General features: G+C 41.2%; 3 protein-coding genes across 3 annotated transcripts; 1 reads left to right on the top strand and 2 right to left on the bottom strand.

Moving 5' to 3' along the window:
• Window positions 1–274: 274 nt before the first annotated feature.
• On the bottom strand, window positions 275–3,326 carry LOC139938510 (echinoidin-like). The gene has a single exon (XM_071934075.1). It carries the CDS (start codon window positions 3,153–3,155, stop codon window positions 2,646–2,648), a length of 510 nt encoding a protein of 169 aa, XP_071790176.1. The 5' UTR covers window positions 3,156–3,326; the 3' UTR covers window positions 275–2,645.
• Window positions 3,327–13,232: 9,906 nt separating this feature from the next.
• LOC139938675 (alpha-N-acetylgalactosamine-specific lectin-like) lies at window positions 13,233–16,409 on the top strand. The gene has a single exon (XM_071934286.1). It carries the CDS (start codon window positions 13,310–13,312, stop codon window positions 13,808–13,810), a length of 501 nt encoding a protein of 166 aa, XP_071790387.1. The 5' UTR covers window positions 13,233–13,309; the 3' UTR covers window positions 13,811–16,409.
• A 2,640-nt stretch (window positions 16,410–19,049) lies between these two features.
• On the bottom strand, window positions 19,050–19,736 carry LOC139939102 (alpha-N-acetylgalactosamine-specific lectin-like). The gene has a single exon (XM_071934838.1). The coding sequence runs from the start codon at window positions 19,548–19,550 to the stop codon at window positions 19,056–19,058; it is 495 nt and encodes a 164-aa protein (XP_071790939.1). The 5' UTR covers window positions 19,551–19,736; the 3' UTR covers window positions 19,050–19,055.
• Window positions 19,737–22,093: the final 2,357 nt, after the last annotated feature.

Here is a 22,093-nt window from a genome sequence, read left to right as displayed (position 1 = left end):
ATTAACAACAACACCCAATAGGGAATTTAAACAGATTTTAATGTCATGGGTTTGGGGGACTGAGGGATGTGAGGGATTCAGGGGGTGGGGGTGGGGGGGGGGGTGAGGGATTCAGGGGTGTGGGTAAGCAGGGGTGTGAGGGATTCAGGGGGGGGGGGGGGTGAGGGATTCAGGGGTGTGGTGTATTCAGGGGTGTGAGGCATTCAGGGGGGATATTCAGGGGTGTAAGGGATTCGGGGGGGGGGGTTCACAAAAAATCTCACTTGTTTACTAATTCACATCAATACAAACCATTATTTCAACCAAAAAGAAGTTAGTGCAGATACCTTATAATTATAAATCACAGCATTTTTAAATCCTAGTACTCGATGCTGCCATAAATAAAATTTATCTAAAAACACGATTTTTGTATGGTGCAAGTTCTCTAGATAAAGATACAACGAATTCGATAACGCAACACAGGTTGTTCGTATGGTTTCTTGAGTCAAGGTTAAACAGCTACCTGAGCGGAATGTTTTCAACAGAAATGGTATTTTTAGTTGTTTATAATGCACTTGTTCACCATTTTAATGTAATTTTGATATGTGTACACTTCTGAACTTTTCGTAATTATCGACTAAAAAATCAGGCCCCTACCTAAAGGTTTTTTGAAAAACTAAAAACACTTCTGCCGTTGAGAGCGGGCGTCAAAGGACAATGCCGCTGACGTCATCTGTGGGAGTTTGCTTTGTTATACATCCACGCTGCAACAAAGCGGCTTTATCTACTTATGACGTTTTGAGAGTGTTTACGTAACGGGGCTTTTCGCAAATCTCGCAGAAAAGCTCTGGACAAGGGCATACAAAATGATTGTTTTTTTTTACACAATTGAAACCTATTTATAACATTTTAAGTGGAATTCAGCAAAGTTCACGACTTGACATTTTCGTTCAAGCAGGTTTGAACTCATCTTACTTTTCGAAAACAGTGACTTATCATTCATCGGCTCAACTTAAAATTAACAAAAAAGCAACATTGATGTTATTATTGATTACAAGACCATTTAATTGAAACTGTTACATATAATCAATGGAGGAAATACTTCAAGTCAGAGAATAAACTCTATATAAAGTGTAGATTCGTTACTACAACGTACTCGCCTTCCGCTCGACGTTCTATCCACGAATCTACACTTTCTCATCCATTCTCCTTAAAAAAAGCAAACGATTAAAGTTGCAAGCATTTTCGTTGTCCAAACAATCGACATTTAGCCTTTTACGTTATACTAGCATGGTGCTCTGGGTAATGTTAAAATAGATCTTTGTAATGCAAGCCTCAGGTATGTTTTGTAAAATCCTCGAAATAGTCAACCATCGCCATCACAATTTAAACTAAGTATAGAAACATATCCAAAAGTATCCACAAATCTCCAGAAGCCCTAAACTAGTGTGCACTGTGGTACACTCCTTACACTGAATAATGATGCCAATCGGCAATATTCAGATACATTTTTAAAATGATTAGATTATGATAGTGCAATGCAGACACTCGGTGCACAAAGTGCCCAATTATATGCAAAACAAATCACACTAACAGGCAACTATAAGAAATCAAAGCAATAATTTGTCAGTTAAGAAAAAAAGAGTTGATTGGTTTCACGAAAAACAATCCGTTAAAACAAAATGTATTGTTCCATGTAATTCATTATTTCATTGAGTTATATGAAGACGGGAGGACTGGTGTAAGAATCCGAAGACTTACAGTCCGAGTGAGTATCAATTGAACATGAAGTGTTCAAGAAGAAACAATTGGAACAAACACGAACAGTTGAGATATAGACATCACGATGAGTGATGATGAACCTGAGTAAACTTTACCTATCTGAATATTGCCGATTGGCAGAGACCATTTAGATGCAGTTGCACCGTGTTGGGCTTGTAAAGTTTAATTTGAATAATAGGGAGGTTTAGCTGCACGTTCCATGAGCAAGCACGTTAATGTGAACGTCAACTATTTTTGTTGTTTGTAGATGACGTCACCACTTTGGGCTTGTTGCATGCTCACGATGACGTCTGCGCGCACGTAAATACCTGACGTGAAAAAATTAATGGGAACTTCACGTACATGCTAAAAACGTGATATTTTAACGACTGATTATCTGACGTTCACGTTGACGTTGCTCGTGGAACGTGCAGCTTAACCTCCCTAATGTTGCCAAATTAATCGCAAGTTTATTGCCGTAAAATGTTTAATTTTCAAATGTTTTTAGTCTGGAGAGTGACTGTGTTTGGGTGCCTCTGGCGAGTATCTGTGTGAGTGACTTTGACGAGTAACTGTTGTGATTGACTCTGGCGAGTATCCGTTGTGGGTGACTCTGGCGAGTATCTGGTGTGAGTGACTCTGGTGAGTAACTGTTGTGAGTGACTCTGGCGAGTATCCGTTGTGGGTGACTCTGGCGAGTAACCGTTGTGAGTGACTCTGGCGAGTATCTTGTGTGAGTGATTCTGGCGAGTAACTGTTGTGAGTGACTCTGGTGAGCAGAGCTGAACTAAACTTTGCAATTTTGAATTCAGCCATGTCCCTGACGAATAAGTGATTTCTGTTTTTACCTGGATGAAATGTTATGGAGGCTGTATGTTTGCTTTCATTTGTTTTCTTCACGTTATTCAGAAACAGCTCTTGACATCAGTTGGCATTGACATCTTGCAGACGTGTGAATAGAGACTGGAGCAGGTGCGATCATTCCAACCCGGCCCATAAGTCAAATGATGCCAAATTTCAACACAATCTTCTCCGTTTGAGCCTGCATTATTCGGTTCTCTTGGATGCCATTCCTCGTAGTCGAACGTTGTGCCGTCACTCCAGCTGTAAGTGCCTTCATTGGATTGGTCGGACAACCCAATCCATACGCGTTTGTCGTCGGCAGAGATAAATGAAGATTTAGAATACTGAATCAGGAAATCGGCTTCGTCAGAGCTGTGCACCGATGCAAGATGGCCCTGTCCGCTGATGGTAAAGAACTGCTGGCAGTGGTTTTCGGCATCGGTCCATGACATTTCATGACCCATGAAACGGTAGCAGTTGTTACGATATTCAGTCCATAGCGGTGGACATCCAGCCCTGGTCAGCCCAATCACAGCCAGGACCATTACCGTAACTCGGAGAAAGAAAGCCATATTGGTTATAGTTATGAGCCGTTTTGTTTGAGCACAATATGAAGAGATACAATTTGGTGCTAAAGGTTTTAACTGTTTTCGGGACTGAGCGCACTGTACTTTATCGCATGATGGACTGACAAGGACACGCCTACAAGAACCGCCATCACGTGACCAAGGATAACTTACACTCATGTTGTTTTTAGTTGATCCGCATAATCATTGTACACGAAGTTAATAACTGTGAGACATGATATATGATATAGCGACATTGTGTCACAAAAAGAAAGTGGTTCAGCATTAGGTTTCTGAAGAGTTCAGAAACTCCACAGACTGGTGCCTGAGCCTTTTCCTACTTCAAACAGCGTAAAAAAGCCAAAGAGCAGTCTCCTTATATTGTCAGTATTTTTGATTGAGGTTACCAGTCATCAGAAGTCAACCATTAACTGCCAATAGCAGAGATTACACAATTTTAGGATACCAGCTGTTAATCCAGATGCATCAACATGCCGGTACATGAGCCCATAACAGCGTAAAAGCCTTTATGTATGTCTTATAGACATATCCAAACATCGCCACAAAAACTGTTTTGATATCATGCAGGAAGCCCTGTGCAATTTGAGCAAACACCCAACAATTTAGAACAGATGATTTCTTAGCCTCCACATTAATCATCATTTTAAAACATTGATCATAAAACAAAGCATAAAACAAAGAACGATCGATCGTATTATGTTCAAGGAGACCCCCTTCCAATCATTGAATAAAGAATATAAAAATAAAGAGGACACGAAAACTTGAGTGTGCAGAGCAAGCTATTGATTTCACTAACGAAAACATCAACAATAATCAACTTTCACCATTATTGTAATAGATATAAACTGGTTGAGGAAGGTACAGGATACCATAATTCATTTCACCATTATCACTTTCCATGAAGTTACAAACATAGTTTGGTTGTGTACTTCAAGCAAACAACCTGTTTTAAGTTGCCCTCACAACATGTCGGTTCACACGTTATGAGGCCGGAACAACTTAACATGATTTAAAGGAGACAATATAACATGTAAATGGGAGTCAAGGTTTAGAACAACAAAATGACAGTTGTTAAAGTAAAAACATATTTAAATGCAACGATAATAATTTAGTACAGTAAAAAATGTGGTAGGGATGGAATGCGTTGGGACTAAGGCTTGGGTTTTGAAGTCCCGTGGTGGGTTCAGTCGTGGGCGGATCCGCGAGGTGCTCTGCTGGCAATTCCTGGCTTGAGTAGGAGACTAGCTGCAGCGCTTTTTGAAATAATCATCCAATGGGGGAGTTGAGCATAACGGAGGGAAGTGTGCATCATAATTATATAGACTTTGGGTTTTCTTTCTTTTTTAAACTAATCCTCCATGATGTAACATGTGCATAACGGCATTATTAGAAACGTAGTCTCACCTCAAGACAGGAATTGGCAGTGATACCCCCACTGCGAAGCGCACGATGAACCAGCGAGAGACGGAGAAGGTGGACCCATTATGAACAGGGTTGTCATCACACTTTTTTACCTTTCTTGACCAAAAAAAGGGACGAGGGGTGGGTGCCCAGTTGCCCTTCCTTCAACTCAATTGTGTTTATTAAAACAATGTGTGATCCAGGAGTGTTTGGTTAATCGGCCTCTGCCTACTAAGAATGAGACGTTTTCCATTTGTATGTTTACAAGAATATCACTATCAGTCAAAATTACCTGGTATAGCTAAAACACAGTTATTTGTTTGTAAAATTGCCCACACAACCCGGTATCTTACATGTTTTGGTTGACATGACATCATTCAAGGAATCACTTATGAAGTTGAGCCCATCTCAAAATGCGTCTCTTCATCAAACTGTCCCACAGTTTATATGCACTTGAAGTCATAAGCAAATTAATGGTATACAAATTTTCCAAGATGGAAAATCTTTGACTTTTGAGGAACAGGCTAGTGGTAGTCCCACTAAGTGCGAAGCCGTACGTCAATTATTACTTTTATTACGTAATGTTGCTTTACCAAAACCCCCGCCACCCTTCTTCAGGGGGGGGGGGGGGAGGGCAAAGTTACCCAAAGTTCGCTCGGATTAAGCCCGGTTCATACTTCCTGCACAGATTTGCAACGTATAATTCGCATCGGTTGAGAGGTAAAGATCAAAATTCAACTGCCTAAACTTTAAATACCCCTCCAGATGGAAGTAGAAGTTAAGTGCGATTAACTAGCGAATGTCATGCAGAATGCATACGACATTCACAAGGAATACCATTTTATACGCCTGTCGTACCACAAAATCACGACAACCACAAGAATGTTGTACGATTGTCGTAGTATATAGTCGACGTATATAGTCGACACAAAATTCTTCCCCTTCTCGACAGGTCAGATTCGCACGACCGTGGGAAGTTAGTATGGAGGTTTCACGACAAACAGCAGACAAGTTTTCGTGTGAAGTAACAAAAAAATAAAAATAAATAAAAAAGGGTAAACCCAAGTTTAAAGGCAGTGGACACTATTGGTAATATTGTCAAAGGCTAGCCTTCACAGTTGGTGTATCTCAACATATGCATAAAATAATAAACCTGTGCAAATTTGAGCTCAATGGGATATTGAACTTGCGAGATAATAATGAAAGGAAAAAAAACCAACCTTGTCATAATAAGTTGTGTGCGTTTAGATGGTTGATTTCGAGACCTCAAGTTCTAAATCTGAGGTCTCGAAATCAAATTCGTGGAAAATTACATCTTTCTCGAAAACTATGGCACTTCAGAGGGGGCCGTTTCTCACCATGTTTTGTACCATCAACCTATCCCCATTACTCGTCATCAGGAACGGATTTATGGCAATAATTATTTTGAGTAATTACCAATAGTGACCACTGCTTTTAAGCAACAACAAATCTGTTGTGTTTGAGTCGAGCACCCATTTTGATTGAACTACAATCGTACAACATCGTAGAAACACACCACCAAACTAACTATGTTTCGAACCCGGAATTACCTATATCATGATCCCATTGTGATCGACGTCATTGTAACATTCTAAACAGGATCAACGAAAACTAATAGTAGACTTTCACAACCCTATCGTAATGAATATAAACTGGTTGAGGCTGGCACAGGATTGGTTTACTTCCTGCGTTTTCTCATATCACTTCCCTTAAAAAAAAAGAATTTGTTTGCATTTCAAGCAACCTGAGCCCAATTTCATAGAGCTGCTCAGCACAAAAATTTACGTAGCATGAAATGTCTTCCTTGATAAAAACAGGATTACCAACCAAATTTCCATTCGTTACATATTGATTGCTACTGGTATTCAGCTGTTGTTTGCTTATCCTGAAAAACACGTAGAAATTTGGTTGGTAATCCTGTTTTTATCAAGGAAGAAATGTCATGCTAAGCAAATTTTTGTGCTTAGCAGCTCTCTGAAATTGGGCCCTGGTTCTCATGCCCCCGTCCACCACGTGTTGGTGGGTTTCATATAACATGTACAGTTATGTCCCCAAGGTATAGACCTTTATCACGGTGTGACCATCTTGATTTCACTCCATTCCAACTCATTGTAACCAAACTGAAGCTAAATGAAATAATAGTCTGGTGCCATGTCAACGAATAACATTCATTACTGTTGTGGAAACATGGAACGTGACCAAGATGGTGACAGCGTGATAAAGGTCTTATCACGGTGTGACCATCTTGATTTCACTCCATTCCAACTCATTGTAACCAAACTAAAACTGGCCGAAATGATAGTCTGGTGCCATGTTTGCGCAATGAATGTTAGCATTGATTACTGTTATGAAAACATGGAACATTACCAATATGGTGACAGCGTGATAAAGGCCTATAGGCAGGAGGGCGAGAAAGCATTGAGTCTTCTTCATAGCAGTGAGAATCTGGTCATTTCTACTGTTCAGACTTTGGCAGGGTGAACACAGGTTGGTCAAAGTAATGACTGGATTTGTCATGGACTAAGAAATTTTACAGTTTGTCTCAACATCCATTGCATGCTTGATCATAGCAGGAGTGGGGACTTCTCAAATAATAGGAGATTTTTTTTTGTTTTTTTGAATGCTCTATATCCATCTAAGCACCTCTTGACTGGAAACATAGCACGTATACACTCTGGCACCGTCTTTAATGTTATGGCTGGTACATTATAGTCATATAGCAGCTGTCGGGAAAGAGTGTTCTTTTCCTTTCCAGAAAGGTGGTATAACTGTGTACACCGTATGTTTTTTTATTAGACTTAACAATCCCCTATACTTCGAAAAATGAGAACTCATTGAAAGTGTCTTTTTTACCGGTGTCAAGTCTCCGTGGTGTGATGAGATAGTACCGTTTGTTTGCTTAAAAATTGTAATTATCTAGATATTCAGATGATTCATGATTGTTTTATATTCACATTAAACCTGCAACCAGAGGTCTTCCCCCCCCCCCCCAAAAAAAGGTGATATTTTGTTATGTAGGCAGCCATTTTGAAATTTTTTGATTAACATAAAAAAATTACAAATTCCGGAGGGCTCTTCGGCTAATATTGATTAATAGACCCTTAGGAAGCCCTGTGCCAAAAATGGTGTTTTTGTCCGCCGTGTAACGGTAACCTTGGTATTTTACGCTAAGCCACCTGACTATATTCCGCGTCGAGCAATTCAACCAATAGACTCTTTGCGTCGTGATCGTTTTCGTTATCACTTCGGTGTGACTCGGCCTTTACATACTCAAAGGAGAAATAATTAGAACATTTTCAGCTGATCTTTGATTTCTTCATATTATTTGACTTCTCGGCTGAGCCGTTGAAAACAAAAATACAAACACAATTTCTGTCTGTGCTTGGACATATTCCTCTTTTTGTTCAACACAAAGTTACATGCCTGTAATTACTGTTTTGTAATACACTGCAAACCTGGGGTGTTAAATTGATTCTTTTGGTATGACAACACCGACACAGTGTTAATTTCACAAACGATATAGTAATGGGGATAAATAACACCATGTTGGTGTTGTCATATATAGATACCAGGAAGAATCAATTTAAAGGCACTGGACACTATTGGTAATTACTCAAAATAACTATTAGCATAAAACCTTACTTGGTAACGAGTAATGGGGAGCTGTTGATAGTATAAAACATTGTGAGAAACTGCTCCCTCTGGAGTAACGTAGTTTTCGAGAAAGAAGAAATTTTCCACGAATTTGATTTTGAGACCTCAGATTTAGAATTTGAGGTCTCGAAATCAAGCATCTGAAAGCACACAACTTCGTGTGACAAGGGTGTTTTTTCTTTCATTATTATCTCGCAACTCCGACGACCAATTGAGCCCAAATTTCCACAGGTTTGTTATTTTATGCATATGTTGTGATACACCAAGTGAGAAGACTGGTCTTTGACAATTACCAATAGTGTCCAGTGTCTTTAAAAGGCAGGTACTTGCTTTTCACAACCAGTGATTTCATTGGGTATTTATTGGATACGTGCAGTGACGTAAGTTTCAACTGTGTTTTGATTGGTCCGAGGTGACGTTTGGCAGCTGCACTTTTTGTCGCCTGCATATAAAATAGGATTGACCTATATAGGCTTTAGGCAAAACTCTGTCGTAATTCTCGAGCCTTGAATTGTGACGTCAGATGTTCATGCCACCATATTACTAAGGCAATCGCTCAAGGGATTGTCCCTTTGGATAGTGGTTTGGTTCGCTTTTGGGCAAGCCCAAGGCTTCTGTTTGCTTTTTCTGTTTGCTTTTTTATGTCTCTCATTGTTTTCCTAATGTTTTTAAATCCTACATTTTCTGTTATTGTTGCTGTGTGTTTGTATGTTTTTTAAAGCCTGAAAGAATGAATAAATAAATAAATAAATACATAAATAAATTATTTACTCCGAAAATAAAGACGCCGTAAATCCACACAAGTGTGTAAACGCCTTCAACCGTGGACCTCATTTTGTCCCTCTTTTGTTTATACGTTTTGCAACAGCTCCCATTGGTTTTGTACACGTTTTCCAATCATGGACCTTTCCCGAACCGTGGACCCTGTTGTCTCTTTTTGTATACATTCTCACAGTGAATAATAAGGTGGGTTTATATTTTTTTCTCTCCAAATTTCTTGGTTGTTTTGTATGTCGATTGACTTGACACGATAATATTTAATAATTGATTTCGAGACCTTAGATTTTGAGGTCCCGAAATCTAGCATCTGAAAACACACATCTTCGTGTGACAAGGGTGTTTTTCATCCTTTATTGTTATCTCGCAACTTCGACGACCAATATTGCGTTCAAATTTTCACAGCTTTGATATTTAGTGCATATGTTGAGATACACCAAGTGAGAAGACTGGTCTTTGACAACTACCAAAGGGTGCACATGTCTTTAACACTATAGGCTGCAATAGTGAATAGGTATTTGAATAGTAAGCTATTTCTGTTACGTTTGTGTTAGAGTGGGGCTTAATGGGTGTGACAATAACCAAGTCTCCTAATGGCCTTGTCACAGATGTTTACAGTAAACCCACCGACACCCACCAGTACCTTCTCTCCAATAGCTGTCACCCTAGTCACTGTAAGAAGGCAATTGCTTACAGTCAGGCCTTACGTATCAGGCGTATCTGTTCCACAGATACCCTGTACAAGAGGCGCTCATCAGAGCTAAGGAAACACCTTGTATCTAGGGGACACAGCGAACGTAGGGTCCAACTTGCTATCAACAGGGCTCTCAACGTACCTCGTCATACTCTGTTGACTAACACGGGAGCTAAAAAAGCTCCGACCGATAGAGTTGCTTTGGTCACCACCTTCCACCCCAAACTACCCAAACTTCACTCAATTCTCAATAATAACATGCCTATACTTCACTCCTCCAGCAGGTTACACTCAGCAATCCCCGAGGTTCCCATGGTTGCATTCCGCCGCCCTAAGAACCTTGGTGACATACTAGTCAGGGCCAAACTTCCCCCAGGTACAGTCCAAACACAACCCCCGACAGATATACTGGGCTGTCACAAATGTACCCGTTCCAAATGCAGAACGTGTCTGCACATTAAGCCCTCACTTAAGGTGAAGAGTCATACCACTGGCTCTTCATACATCAAGACCGACTCTGAATGTAGCACGTCTAATGTAGTCTATGTCATATCATGTAAGAGATGTGGGCTACAATATGTGGGAGAGACTAAGACCAAACTAGTCTTCGCTTTGCGAATCATGTCTCTTCCATAAAGACTAAGAAACCGTACCCAGTCTCTATCCACTTCAACAGCCCCAATCATAGTGTTAGTGATGTTGAACTTCTGGTGATTGAAGCTTGCAATGGTGATGACACACACCGCAAGAGTAGAGAATCACACTGGATTCACCAACTCAAGACAGTCAAACCCTTTGGACTTAACATAAACACTGGTATCAAATAACTTCTCATTACCCTCCACTTCACTTCGGCCTAAGAACTTATATGTTGTATATATTCATAAAGTATAAATTAATCTTGTTTAAAGTTGTTTTTATAAATTCATCACTGTAACTATCTGATGTAAGTAACCCCCCCCCCTCTTTTTCCACATGTCCCTCATACCTATTTTTAAAATCATCATACCTTTGATCTTGCTATTCTTATTAATTGACCATTGTTAGTTGCATCATGATGCAACTTGCTCTCTAATCCTACCCTTTCATGTCTCCCTGCATTGTTGTCGAACAATACATTTACCACTTTTATGGTCCAGTAACCCATCCTTTCATTCTAAACATACTTTGTCCTCGCCACTCTACTCCTATTGGTTCATAGCCACACATTGTCTCTGAAATAGAAACTTTGATTGGCTGTTATTTTCCCGCTTCTTTTGGATCCTTTCCTTAATCCCTTTCCCCCTCTCTTTTTCTATAAATGGATATGTATTTGTTTGTACTTGTTTTATGCCTCTGAAGAAGGTCCGGTTTGGATCGAAAGCTAAGGCCATCTACCCTATTCATTATATATATATATAAACTGCGCCAATAAAGTATCTAAACACTTGCAAATTGTCAGATATATCGGAACCTGAAATAGTATGCAAAAAAATTATTATTCATTTCAAGTCACCGTTAATTTCTGCACATTTTGACACATCTTGTGTTGCGCTACGATGTTGTTTAGTGGATTTATGGACACTTGAGTGGCTTAAGGTCGAATTTCAAAAGTTGTAAAAGCCCCTATTCAAGCTAAATCGTTGTATTGTGACGAGTAAGATCAGCGTTTCTTTTGCCCACCTTTTATAAACGATTTTTTTGGTCGCTTGTTTGATAAATCGGTTGTGATGAACATCAGCAATAATTGTCAGTAACCAAGCAAAGGGGTCAAAAATGGGAGGCTTACAACAATATGGGTTAAGAGCCAGAATCCCTGATTATGATGAGATAGGGAAAGGTGGTTCAAGATAACAGGAAAGATGGCTCAAATGACCAAACAGGAAAGAGGACGGATCGTTGGTTTGATGGAAGCCGGTACGTCGATGCGAGCTGCAGCTCATGGTTATAACGTCACCAGCGACGGTCAGTAAATGATGAAATGGCAACAGTGTACCAAGCTCAGGGAAATGGGGACGACCTGTCAAGGAGTGGCCGTCCGAGGGTGACTTCTGCAGCAGAAGAAAGTGAACAAGTCCATAAAGCCTGACACCACTCTCGAGGGATTGCGACGCATCCTGATCAGGAAATGGCAGGGGATTGACCAGGTACAGATCAGAGGTCTCATTGGGAGTATGAGAAGACGACTCCTTGGCGTTCAGGACAGTGATGGAGGACACACTAAGAACTGAGGACAGGATATCAGCAGTTTTAAAGTTAAAGATACGGCAATAAATTTCATGGTCAAGTAAACGAAACGAGTTTGTGTCTTTTGATTTTGTCTGTGTGTGGTGCTTGTGCGAGTTCCCTTCTGGAATTGGGGTGAATAGGGGCTTTTGCAACTTTTGAAATTCGACCTTAAGCCACTCAAGTGCCCATAAATCCACCCAACAACATCGTAGCGCAACACAAGATGTGTCAAAATGTGCAGAAGTTAACGGTGAATAGAAATGAATAATTATTTTTTTGTATACTATATCAGGTTCCGATAAATCTGACCATTTGTAAGTGTTTAGATACTTTATTGGCGCAGTTTATATTAAATGTGACAAAATAATGTTACTCTTTGGGCTCTCAGGGGTTTCGGCAATTTCTTGTGTTGTAGTTTGCGGGAAAATTTGTTGACCTTTCAGCATCACTTTAAAAACAATGATATGCTGGGGGATCAGGGAGGTGCAGGTGTCCCAGGGAAATATGTCCCTGGGGTTTTCGATTCATACGAGGAAGGTAGTGTGGTTCTCAAAGGTATTGAACCTATTCAAACAACGCAGAGTATACAGGCGTATGGCTTGCCGCCAGATATTTATGTGGCGACGAAAAATTATTATGGACTTGGCAAAAACGAATGCACCTCTAAATAACCGGCACTATTTCATTATTGTACCCTTTACTCTGAACTTTAGTCCACGGACTGTATAGACTTGATGACAAGTCGTTCATGCAACGGTCACAGTGTGATTATACATTCATGCAACGGTCGCAGGTTGAGCGTCGCAGCTCTTAAACTTGTGATTGCCCCTGGCACACACACATACTGGGATCGAGGATGTGTGTACCGTCCCCGTAACTCGATGAGCTTAACAATTACCGACCTGATTTCAAGACTACGGACTGTACTGCAGTTGTAACTGTGTATTGTACCAAGTTAGTTGCACCAAGTTGAACTGTATTGAATTCTATTTACCATTCCATTCAGGTTTGTCTAATCATTATTTTTACCTTTGAACGCGATGCTTAATAATTTTTCCACTGAAAGAATACTTTAACTGTGACGTGAGGCATTATTATATACTGTATTTACAACAAATAAATAAATCGCAGTAGTTCTACGTGTCCTTCGGTTTTCGAATAACCTTTGTGACCTTTATTGTGTGGAATATTTCTTTATGGGCTTGATGAGGGAATGTTTACATTACCGCTGTTATTCATGTGAAATTTCACAATCTGCCCAGTCGATCGTGTGATCAGGTATAAAGCGCGCTCATTCATGAAAACAGTTAAAACCTTCAACACCAAAGTGTGTGTATCTTCATATTAGTGTGCTTCTGCAAAACGGCTGATAACTCAAACCAGTATGGCTTTCTTTCTCCGAGTTACGGTGATGGTCCTGGCTGTGATTGGGCTGACCAAGGCTGGATGTCCACCGTTATGGACTCGCTATCGCAACAACTGCTACCGTTTCATGGGTCAAGAAATGTCGTGGACCGATGCAGAAAACCACTGCCGGCAGTTCTTTAGCATGAGTGGACAGGGCCATCTTGCATCCGTGCACAGCTCTGACGAAGCAGATTTCCTGATCCAGTATGTGGAATCTTCGCTCGTCTCGTCCTACAGCAATTGGATATGGATCGGGTTGTCTAAACAACCTGATGGAAGCACTTTCAGCTGGAGTGACGGCACAGTGTTGGACTACGATGGATGGCAACCTGAACAACCTGATGATGCACGCTCAAACGAAGATTGTGGGGAAATAAGGTATCTTGGGAGTCTCGTGCCGGGTTGGAATGATCACTTCTGCTCCAATCTCCAACCACACGTCTGCAAGATGCCAACTGATGTCAAGGGTTGTTTCTGAGTACAGGTGAAGAAAACCGATGGAAGCAAACATGTTTAATCCAGAGAAAACAAAAAAATCACTTATTTGTCGTGGACATGGCCGAATTTAGAATTCTACAAGTTGATTTGAGCCTGCCCTGAATGGTCCGCATTTAATCGTCCCATGAACTCAATGACCCAAATACATTGTCAATCTCACCAGTATCTCCAAATAAAATATTTTCCACTCCACTCACAACAGTTTCTCACCAGAGCCACTCACACCAGTTACTCGCCGGAGTCACTCACAACAGTTACTCACCAGAGTCACCCACAACAGTTACTCGCCAGAGTCACCCACACCAGTTACTCACCAGAGACACGCACAACAGCTACTCGCCAGAGTCACTCACAACAGCTACTCACCGGAATCACTCACAACAGTTACTCACCAAAGTCACTCACACCAGTTACTCACCAGAGTCACCCACACCAGTTACTCACCAGCGTCACTCACAACAGTTACTCGCCAGAGTCACCCACAACAGTTACTCGCCTCACCCACTACAGTTACTTGCCAGAGTCAATCACAACAGTTATTTACCAAAGTCACTCACCACAGTTACCCACCAGAGTCACTCACAACAGTTACTCGCCAGAGTCACCCACAACAGTTACTCGCCAGAGTCATCCACAGCAGATACTCACCAGAGTCACCCACACCAGTTACTCGCCGGAGTCACTCACAACAGTTACTCGCCAGGGTCACGCACAACAGTAATTCGCCAGAGTCACCCACAACAGTTACTCGCCGGAGTCACTCACAACAGTTACTCGCCAGAGTCACTCACAACGATTACTCACCAAAGTCACTCAAAACAGTTACCAACTAGAGTCACCCACAACAGCTACTCATATGAGACAAGTTTTACGCCAAAGTAACTCACAATATCTTTCGTGATATTTATTCCAGTGAGGTCACAGTTATTTATCTCTTCTTCTGTGTTTCGATTGATACGCACTTAAACTGGGACAGTTTTAATTTCTCACACATTCCGCCCGTCCTCCGAAAACGCGAACTCGATTTTGAAAACTTGCTTACGTGACCTCATCGTTCAAAAAACAATAAATTACATTGTGCCTGGTGTTTATGGTCAACCATTATTCATACTCAATACTACCTGTTTCTTTTTAGAGGCAAATTACTGCCTTTTTTGTGGCCCTGATGGTGTGAAATGTTTGTCGTTTTATTGTTTCATGTGCAGAAAAATTTAACTTGTACAAACAATCAATATTATGCACTTTGTTTTGTATGCTCGACCGGAATAATGTACACAAACATCACCCCTGTCTTAATCGGCATTATGTACGTGGGCTCAACGGAGGATCACTGGCGTATAAAATTCATGAGCTTAAATAGTGACGTCAGATGATCGGGCCCAATTTCATGAGTGTCGGCCGGGAATTATGTGCTAAGTCAAGTGTATTTCACAGGTTAGCGGGGAATTTGTGCATGTTCGCGTGCGTACTCCACGTTACTAGGCATTCTACGCTTTTACAGCTAGCGCAGAAAATCGGCTTTTGCCCGTAATAATCGGAGAATGGTATCGTAAGCGCGGAATTCGGCGGTAAGCATCAGTACCTGAGCCATGAAATGGGGCCCATAACCTGGGCCCATTTTCATAGAGCTGCAATGGCAAACGTTGTGCTTACTGTGCAATTTCCACATCCTAAAGTCAAGCTAACCAAAGGCATATGCAAACGAAAGGGCATGCTAACCTTCCATGGCTTTTAATGAATGAAATAACAACGTAAACCCAATATGAACGCGCAAGCCGGTGTTCCTGGGAAATCTGTCCGCCGGAAACTCTGTCCCCCACATGGAAAATGGGCTAAAGAAAGAGGATGTTTCAAAAGAGGGCGCTATATCGGTAGCAGTTTCTTCACAGTTCGCCAAATATTGTAGACCGGGCCCATGTCTTTATCCGCAAGGATAAAGACAGGTCCCAGCTTCTCGGATCCAGTGATTCCATTGGATAAACGTGCACAGTGACATGAGCTTTTCAGAGATGCCCAAACAGTTCATTCCTGTTACGTCCGCAATAGAATTGGACTGTGTATCTCTATCTGAAATGTATGGGGTCAAAGGTCGGTTTGCGCCAGTTTTGATGAAATTCACTTACAGTTTCGGCGAGATTACGTCCCTTAAAACTGGCTCCCCTCAAAACTGCAAAAATAACGGGTTTTGCCTCAACTCAGTTGGTCCGTCTGTCCTCCGCTGCAGTGACCCAATTAATTAGCCCAAAGACTACTTCATTATTATCTTTCAGATATCGCTGAACTCCTTGGCTATCGCCAAACTTGACATCAATATTTTAGGCTAACACCAACTTCAATACTTTAGGCTATCGCCAAACGGTGCTCCCGCACTCCTCGAGATGCTGGACGGATCTGAAGAGGTATGTCGACACGAGGGTTTTAGTGGGTGTAAAGCTAATACTCCCCCTCCCCCGTTTTGTTTATACGTGTGTGTGTTTTTTTCAATCGTGACAAATGTTCCTCTTTGGGCTCTCAGGGGTTTCAGCAATTTGTTGTGCTGTAGTTTGCAGGAAAATGTGTTCACCGTTCAGCATCACTAGAATTACGGGGTGCTGGGGGATTAAGGGGGGGGGTGTGGAGGTGTACCAGGGAAATCTATCCCCGGGGATTATGTCCCCCATACGGGAGACCGAAATTGGCTAGAGGATGAGAATGAAAAAGAGGGCGCTTTCAGAAGAAGTTTCAGAGATTGTGTGAGGGGGGGGGGGCATGTATTTGGCACATGGGGTATTGATTAATAAAGTATGTTTACAAAGAACATCAGGATTTATTGTAAAACAAAGAGCATGTTGTTTCTAAACATAGTTATCATTATATAACTGACCTGACATACAGATCCTTGTCATTTGATTGGTAGAACTTACTTCACGTGACATTCACTATTACTCCTATCCGCACCGGCGATCAAAAAGAACTATACGCCCATGGGGAATAGCATTTCCCATTCAACAGTTAGGATCATCCTTGTTCCCAATGTTTTTGAGCAGTACAGCGCCGCCGCGCCGCTGCTAAAACAAAGGAGCACCTGTGCAAAAGGTTGTGATCCGATTTGTGCATTGTTGCCGCTACGCGGCGCTGTGTGATTTTGGTTGTTAGTAATTAATTGTGTGATTTTTCATAATGTTATACTTTTAAACTACATCAAATGACAAGGATATGTTAGTAATATAAAACAAATATTGAGTGGCTGAGAGTGGAATGGAAGGAATATTATCGCTCGGTAAAATTTGGAATACTATGTCTTATGGGTTCATTCGAAAATTTCACTGGTTAACAAATTCACACTAAACTACTAAACCACGTTATTTCTGATGCATTGTTAAATTCGATTGTTCAATGCTGTCTAAAATAAAATCATCTAAAAACACGTTTTTTGTTTATGGTGCAAGTTTTATAAATAATGACATTTGAATTTGATGACTAAATATTGTTAATTCTTACTCTAAGAAAACAATGATTCACCTTCCCTTGGCTCAACTTAAAACTGACAAAGCAACATTGATTTTAGGCCCCCATTATTAATGAGAAATAAAACTCATTTAAACTGTTTCATAATCAATTGGAGAATTAGTTTAAAGGCAGTGGACACTATTGGTAATTACTCAAAATAATTATTAGCATAAAGCCTTTCATGGTGACGAGTAATGGGTAGAGGTTGATGGTATGAAACATTGTGAGAAACGGCTCCCTCTGAAGTGCCATAGTTTTCGAGAAAGAAGTAATTTTCCACAAATTTGATTTCGAGACCTCAGATTTAGAACTTGAGGTCTCGAAATCAACCATCTAAACGCACACAACTTCGTGTGACAAAGGTGTTTTTTCTTTCAATATTATCTCGCAAGTTCGATGACCAATTGAGCTCAAATTTTCACAGGTTTGTCATTTTTTGCATAATGTTGAGATACACCAAGTGAGAGTACTGGTCTTTGACAATTACCAATAGTGTACACTGCCTTTAAAACTGAGTAAACTTTACCTAGCTGTAATTCATGGGGGTCTCACTGAGGTGAAGGCGGTAGAGACCATTTAGATGCAGTTGCACCGTGTTGGGCTTGTAAAGTTTAATTTGAATAATAGGGGGGTTTAGCTGCACGTTCCGCGACCAAACACGTGAACGTGAACGTAAAAGAATTGTGTTGTTTCTAGGTGACGTCACCACTTTGGGTTTATTGCATGCTCACGATGACGTCTGCGCGCACGTAAATACCTGACGTGAAAAAAATTAATGGGAACTTCACGTACATGCTAAAAACGTGATATTTTAACGACTGATTTTCGGACGTTCACGTTGACGTTGCTCGTGGAACGTGCAGCTTAACCTCCCTAATGTTGCCAAATTAATCGCAAGTTTATTGCCGTAAAATGTTTAATTTTCAAATGTTTTTAGTCTGGAGAGTGACTGTGTTCGGGTGCCTCTGGCGAGTATCTGTGTGAGTGACTTTGACGAGTAACTGTTGTGATTGACTCTGGCGAGTACCCGTTGTGGGTGACTCTGGCGAGTATCTGGTGTGAGTGACTCTGACGAGTAACTTTTGTGGGTGACTATGGCGAGTATCCGTTGTGGGTGACTCTGGCGAGTATCTGGTGTGAGTGACTCTGGTGAGTAACTGTTGTGGGTGACTATGACGAGTATCCGTTGTGGGTGATTCTGGGGATTCTGGCGAGTAACTGTTGTGAGTGACTCTGTTGAGTAACTGTTGTGGGTGACTATGGCGAGTATCCGTTGTGGGTGACTCTGGCGAGTATCTGGTGTGAGTGACTCTGTTGAGTAACTGTTGTGGGTGACTCTGGCGAGTATCCGATGTTGGTGATTCTGGCGATTATTTGGTGTGAGTGACTCTGACGAGTAACTGTAGTGAGTGACTCTGGCGAGTAACTGTTGTGATTGACTACGGCAATTAATGGTTGTGGGTGACTCTGGTGAGTAACTGTTGTGAGTGTATCCGTTGTGGGTGACTCTGGCGAGTAACCGTTGTGAGTGACTCTGGCGAGTATCTTGTGTGAGTGATTCTGGCGAGTAACTGTTGTGAGTGACTCTGGTGAGCAGAGCTGAACTAAACTTTGCAATTCTGAATTCAGCCATGTCCCCGACGAATAAGTGATTTCTGTTTTTACCTGGATGAAATGTTATGGAGGCTGTATGTTTGCTTTCATTTGTTTTCTTCACGTTACTCAGAAACAGCTCTTTACACAGTTGGCATTGAAATCTTGCAGACGTGTGAATAGAGACTGGAGCAGGTGCGATCATTCCAACCCGGCCCATAAGTCAAATTATGCCAAATTTCAACACAATCTTCTCCGTTTGAGCCTGCATTATTCGGTTCTCTTGGATGCCATTCCTCGTAGTCGAACGCTGTGCCGTCACTCCAGCTGAAAGTGCCTTCATTAGATCTGTCGGACAACCCAATCCATACGCGTTTGCCGTCGGCAGAGACGAGCGAAGATTTAGAGTACTCAATCAGGAAATCGGCTTCGTCAGAGCTGTGCACGGATGCAAGATGACCCTGTCCGCTGTTGGTAAAGAACTCCCGACAGTGGTTTTCGGCATCGGTCCACGACTTTTCTTGACCCATGAAACGGTAGCAGTTGTTACGATATTCAGTCCATAACGGTGGACATCCAGCCCTGGTCAGCTCAATCACAGCCAGGACCATTACCGTAACTCGGAGAAAGAAAGCCATACTGGTTTGAGTTATCAGCCGTTTTGTTTGAGGACAATATGAAGAGATACAATTTGGTGCTAAAGGTTTTAACTGTTTTCGGGACTGAGCGCACTGTATACTTTATCGCATGATGGACTGACAATGACACGCCTACAAGAACCGCCATCACGTGACCGAGGAAAACTTACACTCATGTTGTTTTTAGTTGATCCGCATAATCATTGTACACGAAGTTAATAACTGTGAGACATGATATATGTTATAGCGACAAAATATCACACAAAAAAGTGGTCCAGCATATAGGTTTCCGAAGAGTTCAGAAACTCCACAGACTGGTGCCTGAGCCTTTTCCTACTTCAAACAGCGTAAAAAAGCCAAAGAGCAGTCCTTTGTCAGTATTTTTGATTGAGGTTACCAGTCATTAGAAGTCAACCATTAACTGCCATATAGACGAGATTACACAACTTTAGGTTACCAGCTATTAATCCAGAGGCACCATCAAACTGGTACATGAGCCCATAACAGCGTAAAAGCCTTTTTGTATGTCTTAAAGACATATCCAAACATCGCCACAAAAACTGTTTTGATATCATGAAGTAAGCCCTGTGCAATTTGAGCAAACACCCAACAATTTAGAACAGATGATTTCTTAGCCTCCACATTAATCATCATTTTAAAGCATTGATCACCATGTTTTGTACCATCAACCTACCCCCATTACTCGTCACCAGGAACGGTTTAATGGCAATCATTATTTTGAGTAATTACCAATAGTGACCGCTGCCATTAAGCAACAACAAATCTGTTGTGTTTGAGTCGAGCACCCATTGTTTTTTGAACTGCAATCGTGCAACATCGTAGAATCACACCACCAAACTCACATGTCTCGAACCCGGATGTACCTATGATCCCATTGTGCTGTAACATCATTAGTAACAACCAAACAGGATCAACGAACTATATCAGTAGGCTTTCACAACCCTATCGCAATGAATATAAACTGGTTGAGGCTGGCACAGGATTCGTTTACTTCCTGCGTTTCCTCAAATCACTTCCCTTAAAAAAAGAATTTGTTTGTATTTCAAGCAACCTGAGCCCAATTTCATAGAGCTGCTCAGCACAAAAATTTACGTAGCATGAAATGTCTTCCTTGATAAAAACAGGATTACCAACCAAATCTCCATTCGTTACATATTGATTGCTACTGGTATTCAGCTGTTGTTTGCTTATCCTGAAAAACACGTAGAAATTTGGTTGGTAATCCTGTTTTTATCAAGGAAGAAATGTCATGCTAAGCAAATTTTTGTGCTTAGCAGCTCTATGAAATTGGGCCCTGGTTCTCACGCCCCCGTCCACCACGTGTTGGTGGGTTTCATGTAACATGTACAGGGATGTCCCCAAGGTATAGACCTTTATCACGGTGTGACCATCTTGATTTCACTCCATTCCAACTCATTGTAACCAAACTGAAGCTAAATGAAATAATAGTCTGGTGCCATGTCAACGAATAACATTCATTACTGTTGTGGAAACATGGAACGTGACCAAGATGGTGACAGCGTGATAAAGGTCTTATCACGGTGTGACCATCTTGATTTCACTCCATTCCAACTCATTGTAACCAAACTGAGGCTGGACGAAATAATAGTCTGGTGCCATGTCAATGAATAACATTCATTACTGTTATGGAAACATGGAACGTGACCAAGATGGTGACAGCGTGATAAAGGTCTTATCACGGTGTGACCATCTTGATTTCACTCCATTCCAACTCATTGTAAACCAAACTGAAACTGGCCGAAATAATAGTCTGGTGTCATGTGCAATGAATAACATTCATTATTGTTATGGAAACATGGAACATGACCATGATGGTGACAGCGTGATAAAGGTCTTATAACGGTGTGGCCATCTTGATTTTACTCCATTCCAACTCAATGTAACCAAACTGAGGCTGGACGAAATGATAGTCTGGTGCCATGTTTGCGCAACGAATGTTGCATTCTTTACTGTTATGAAAACAGGGAACATTACCAAGATGGTGACAGCGTGATAAAGGCCTATAGGCAGGAGGGCGAGAGAGCGTTGAGTCTTCTTCATAGCGTGGGCATGGAGTCCATGGCCCAGTTTCATATACAAGTATAGAGGTGCTTAAAGACAGTGGACACTATTGGTAATTGTCAAAGACCAGTCTTCTCACTTGGTGTATCTCAACATATGCATAAAATAACAAACCTGTGATAATTTGAGCTCAATCGGTCATCGAATTTGCGAGATAATGATGAAAGCAAAGTTGTGTGCGTTTAGATGGTTGATTTCGAGACCTCAAGTTCTAAACCTGAGGTCTCGAAATCAAATTCGTTGGAAATTCCTTCTTTCTCGAAAACTATGGCACTTCAGAGGGAGCCGTTTCTCACAATGTTTTATACTATCAACATCTCCCCATTACTCGTCACCATTAAAGGTTTTATGATGATAATTATTTTGAGTAATTACCAATAGTGTCCACTGCCTTTAAACACGAAAAGTAGCCAAGCAAAACAAAATCACTTTAAAAGAAC

This window comes from Asterias amurensis, chromosome 6 (assembly GCF_032118995.1).
Source record: "Asterias amurensis chromosome 6, ASM3211899v1".
NCBI lineage: Eukaryota > Metazoa > Echinodermata > Asteroidea > Forcipulatida > Asteriidae > Asterias > Asterias amurensis.
Note: the sequence above shows the minus strand (reverse complement) of the source record. Positions and strands in the feature narration are given on the sequence as shown.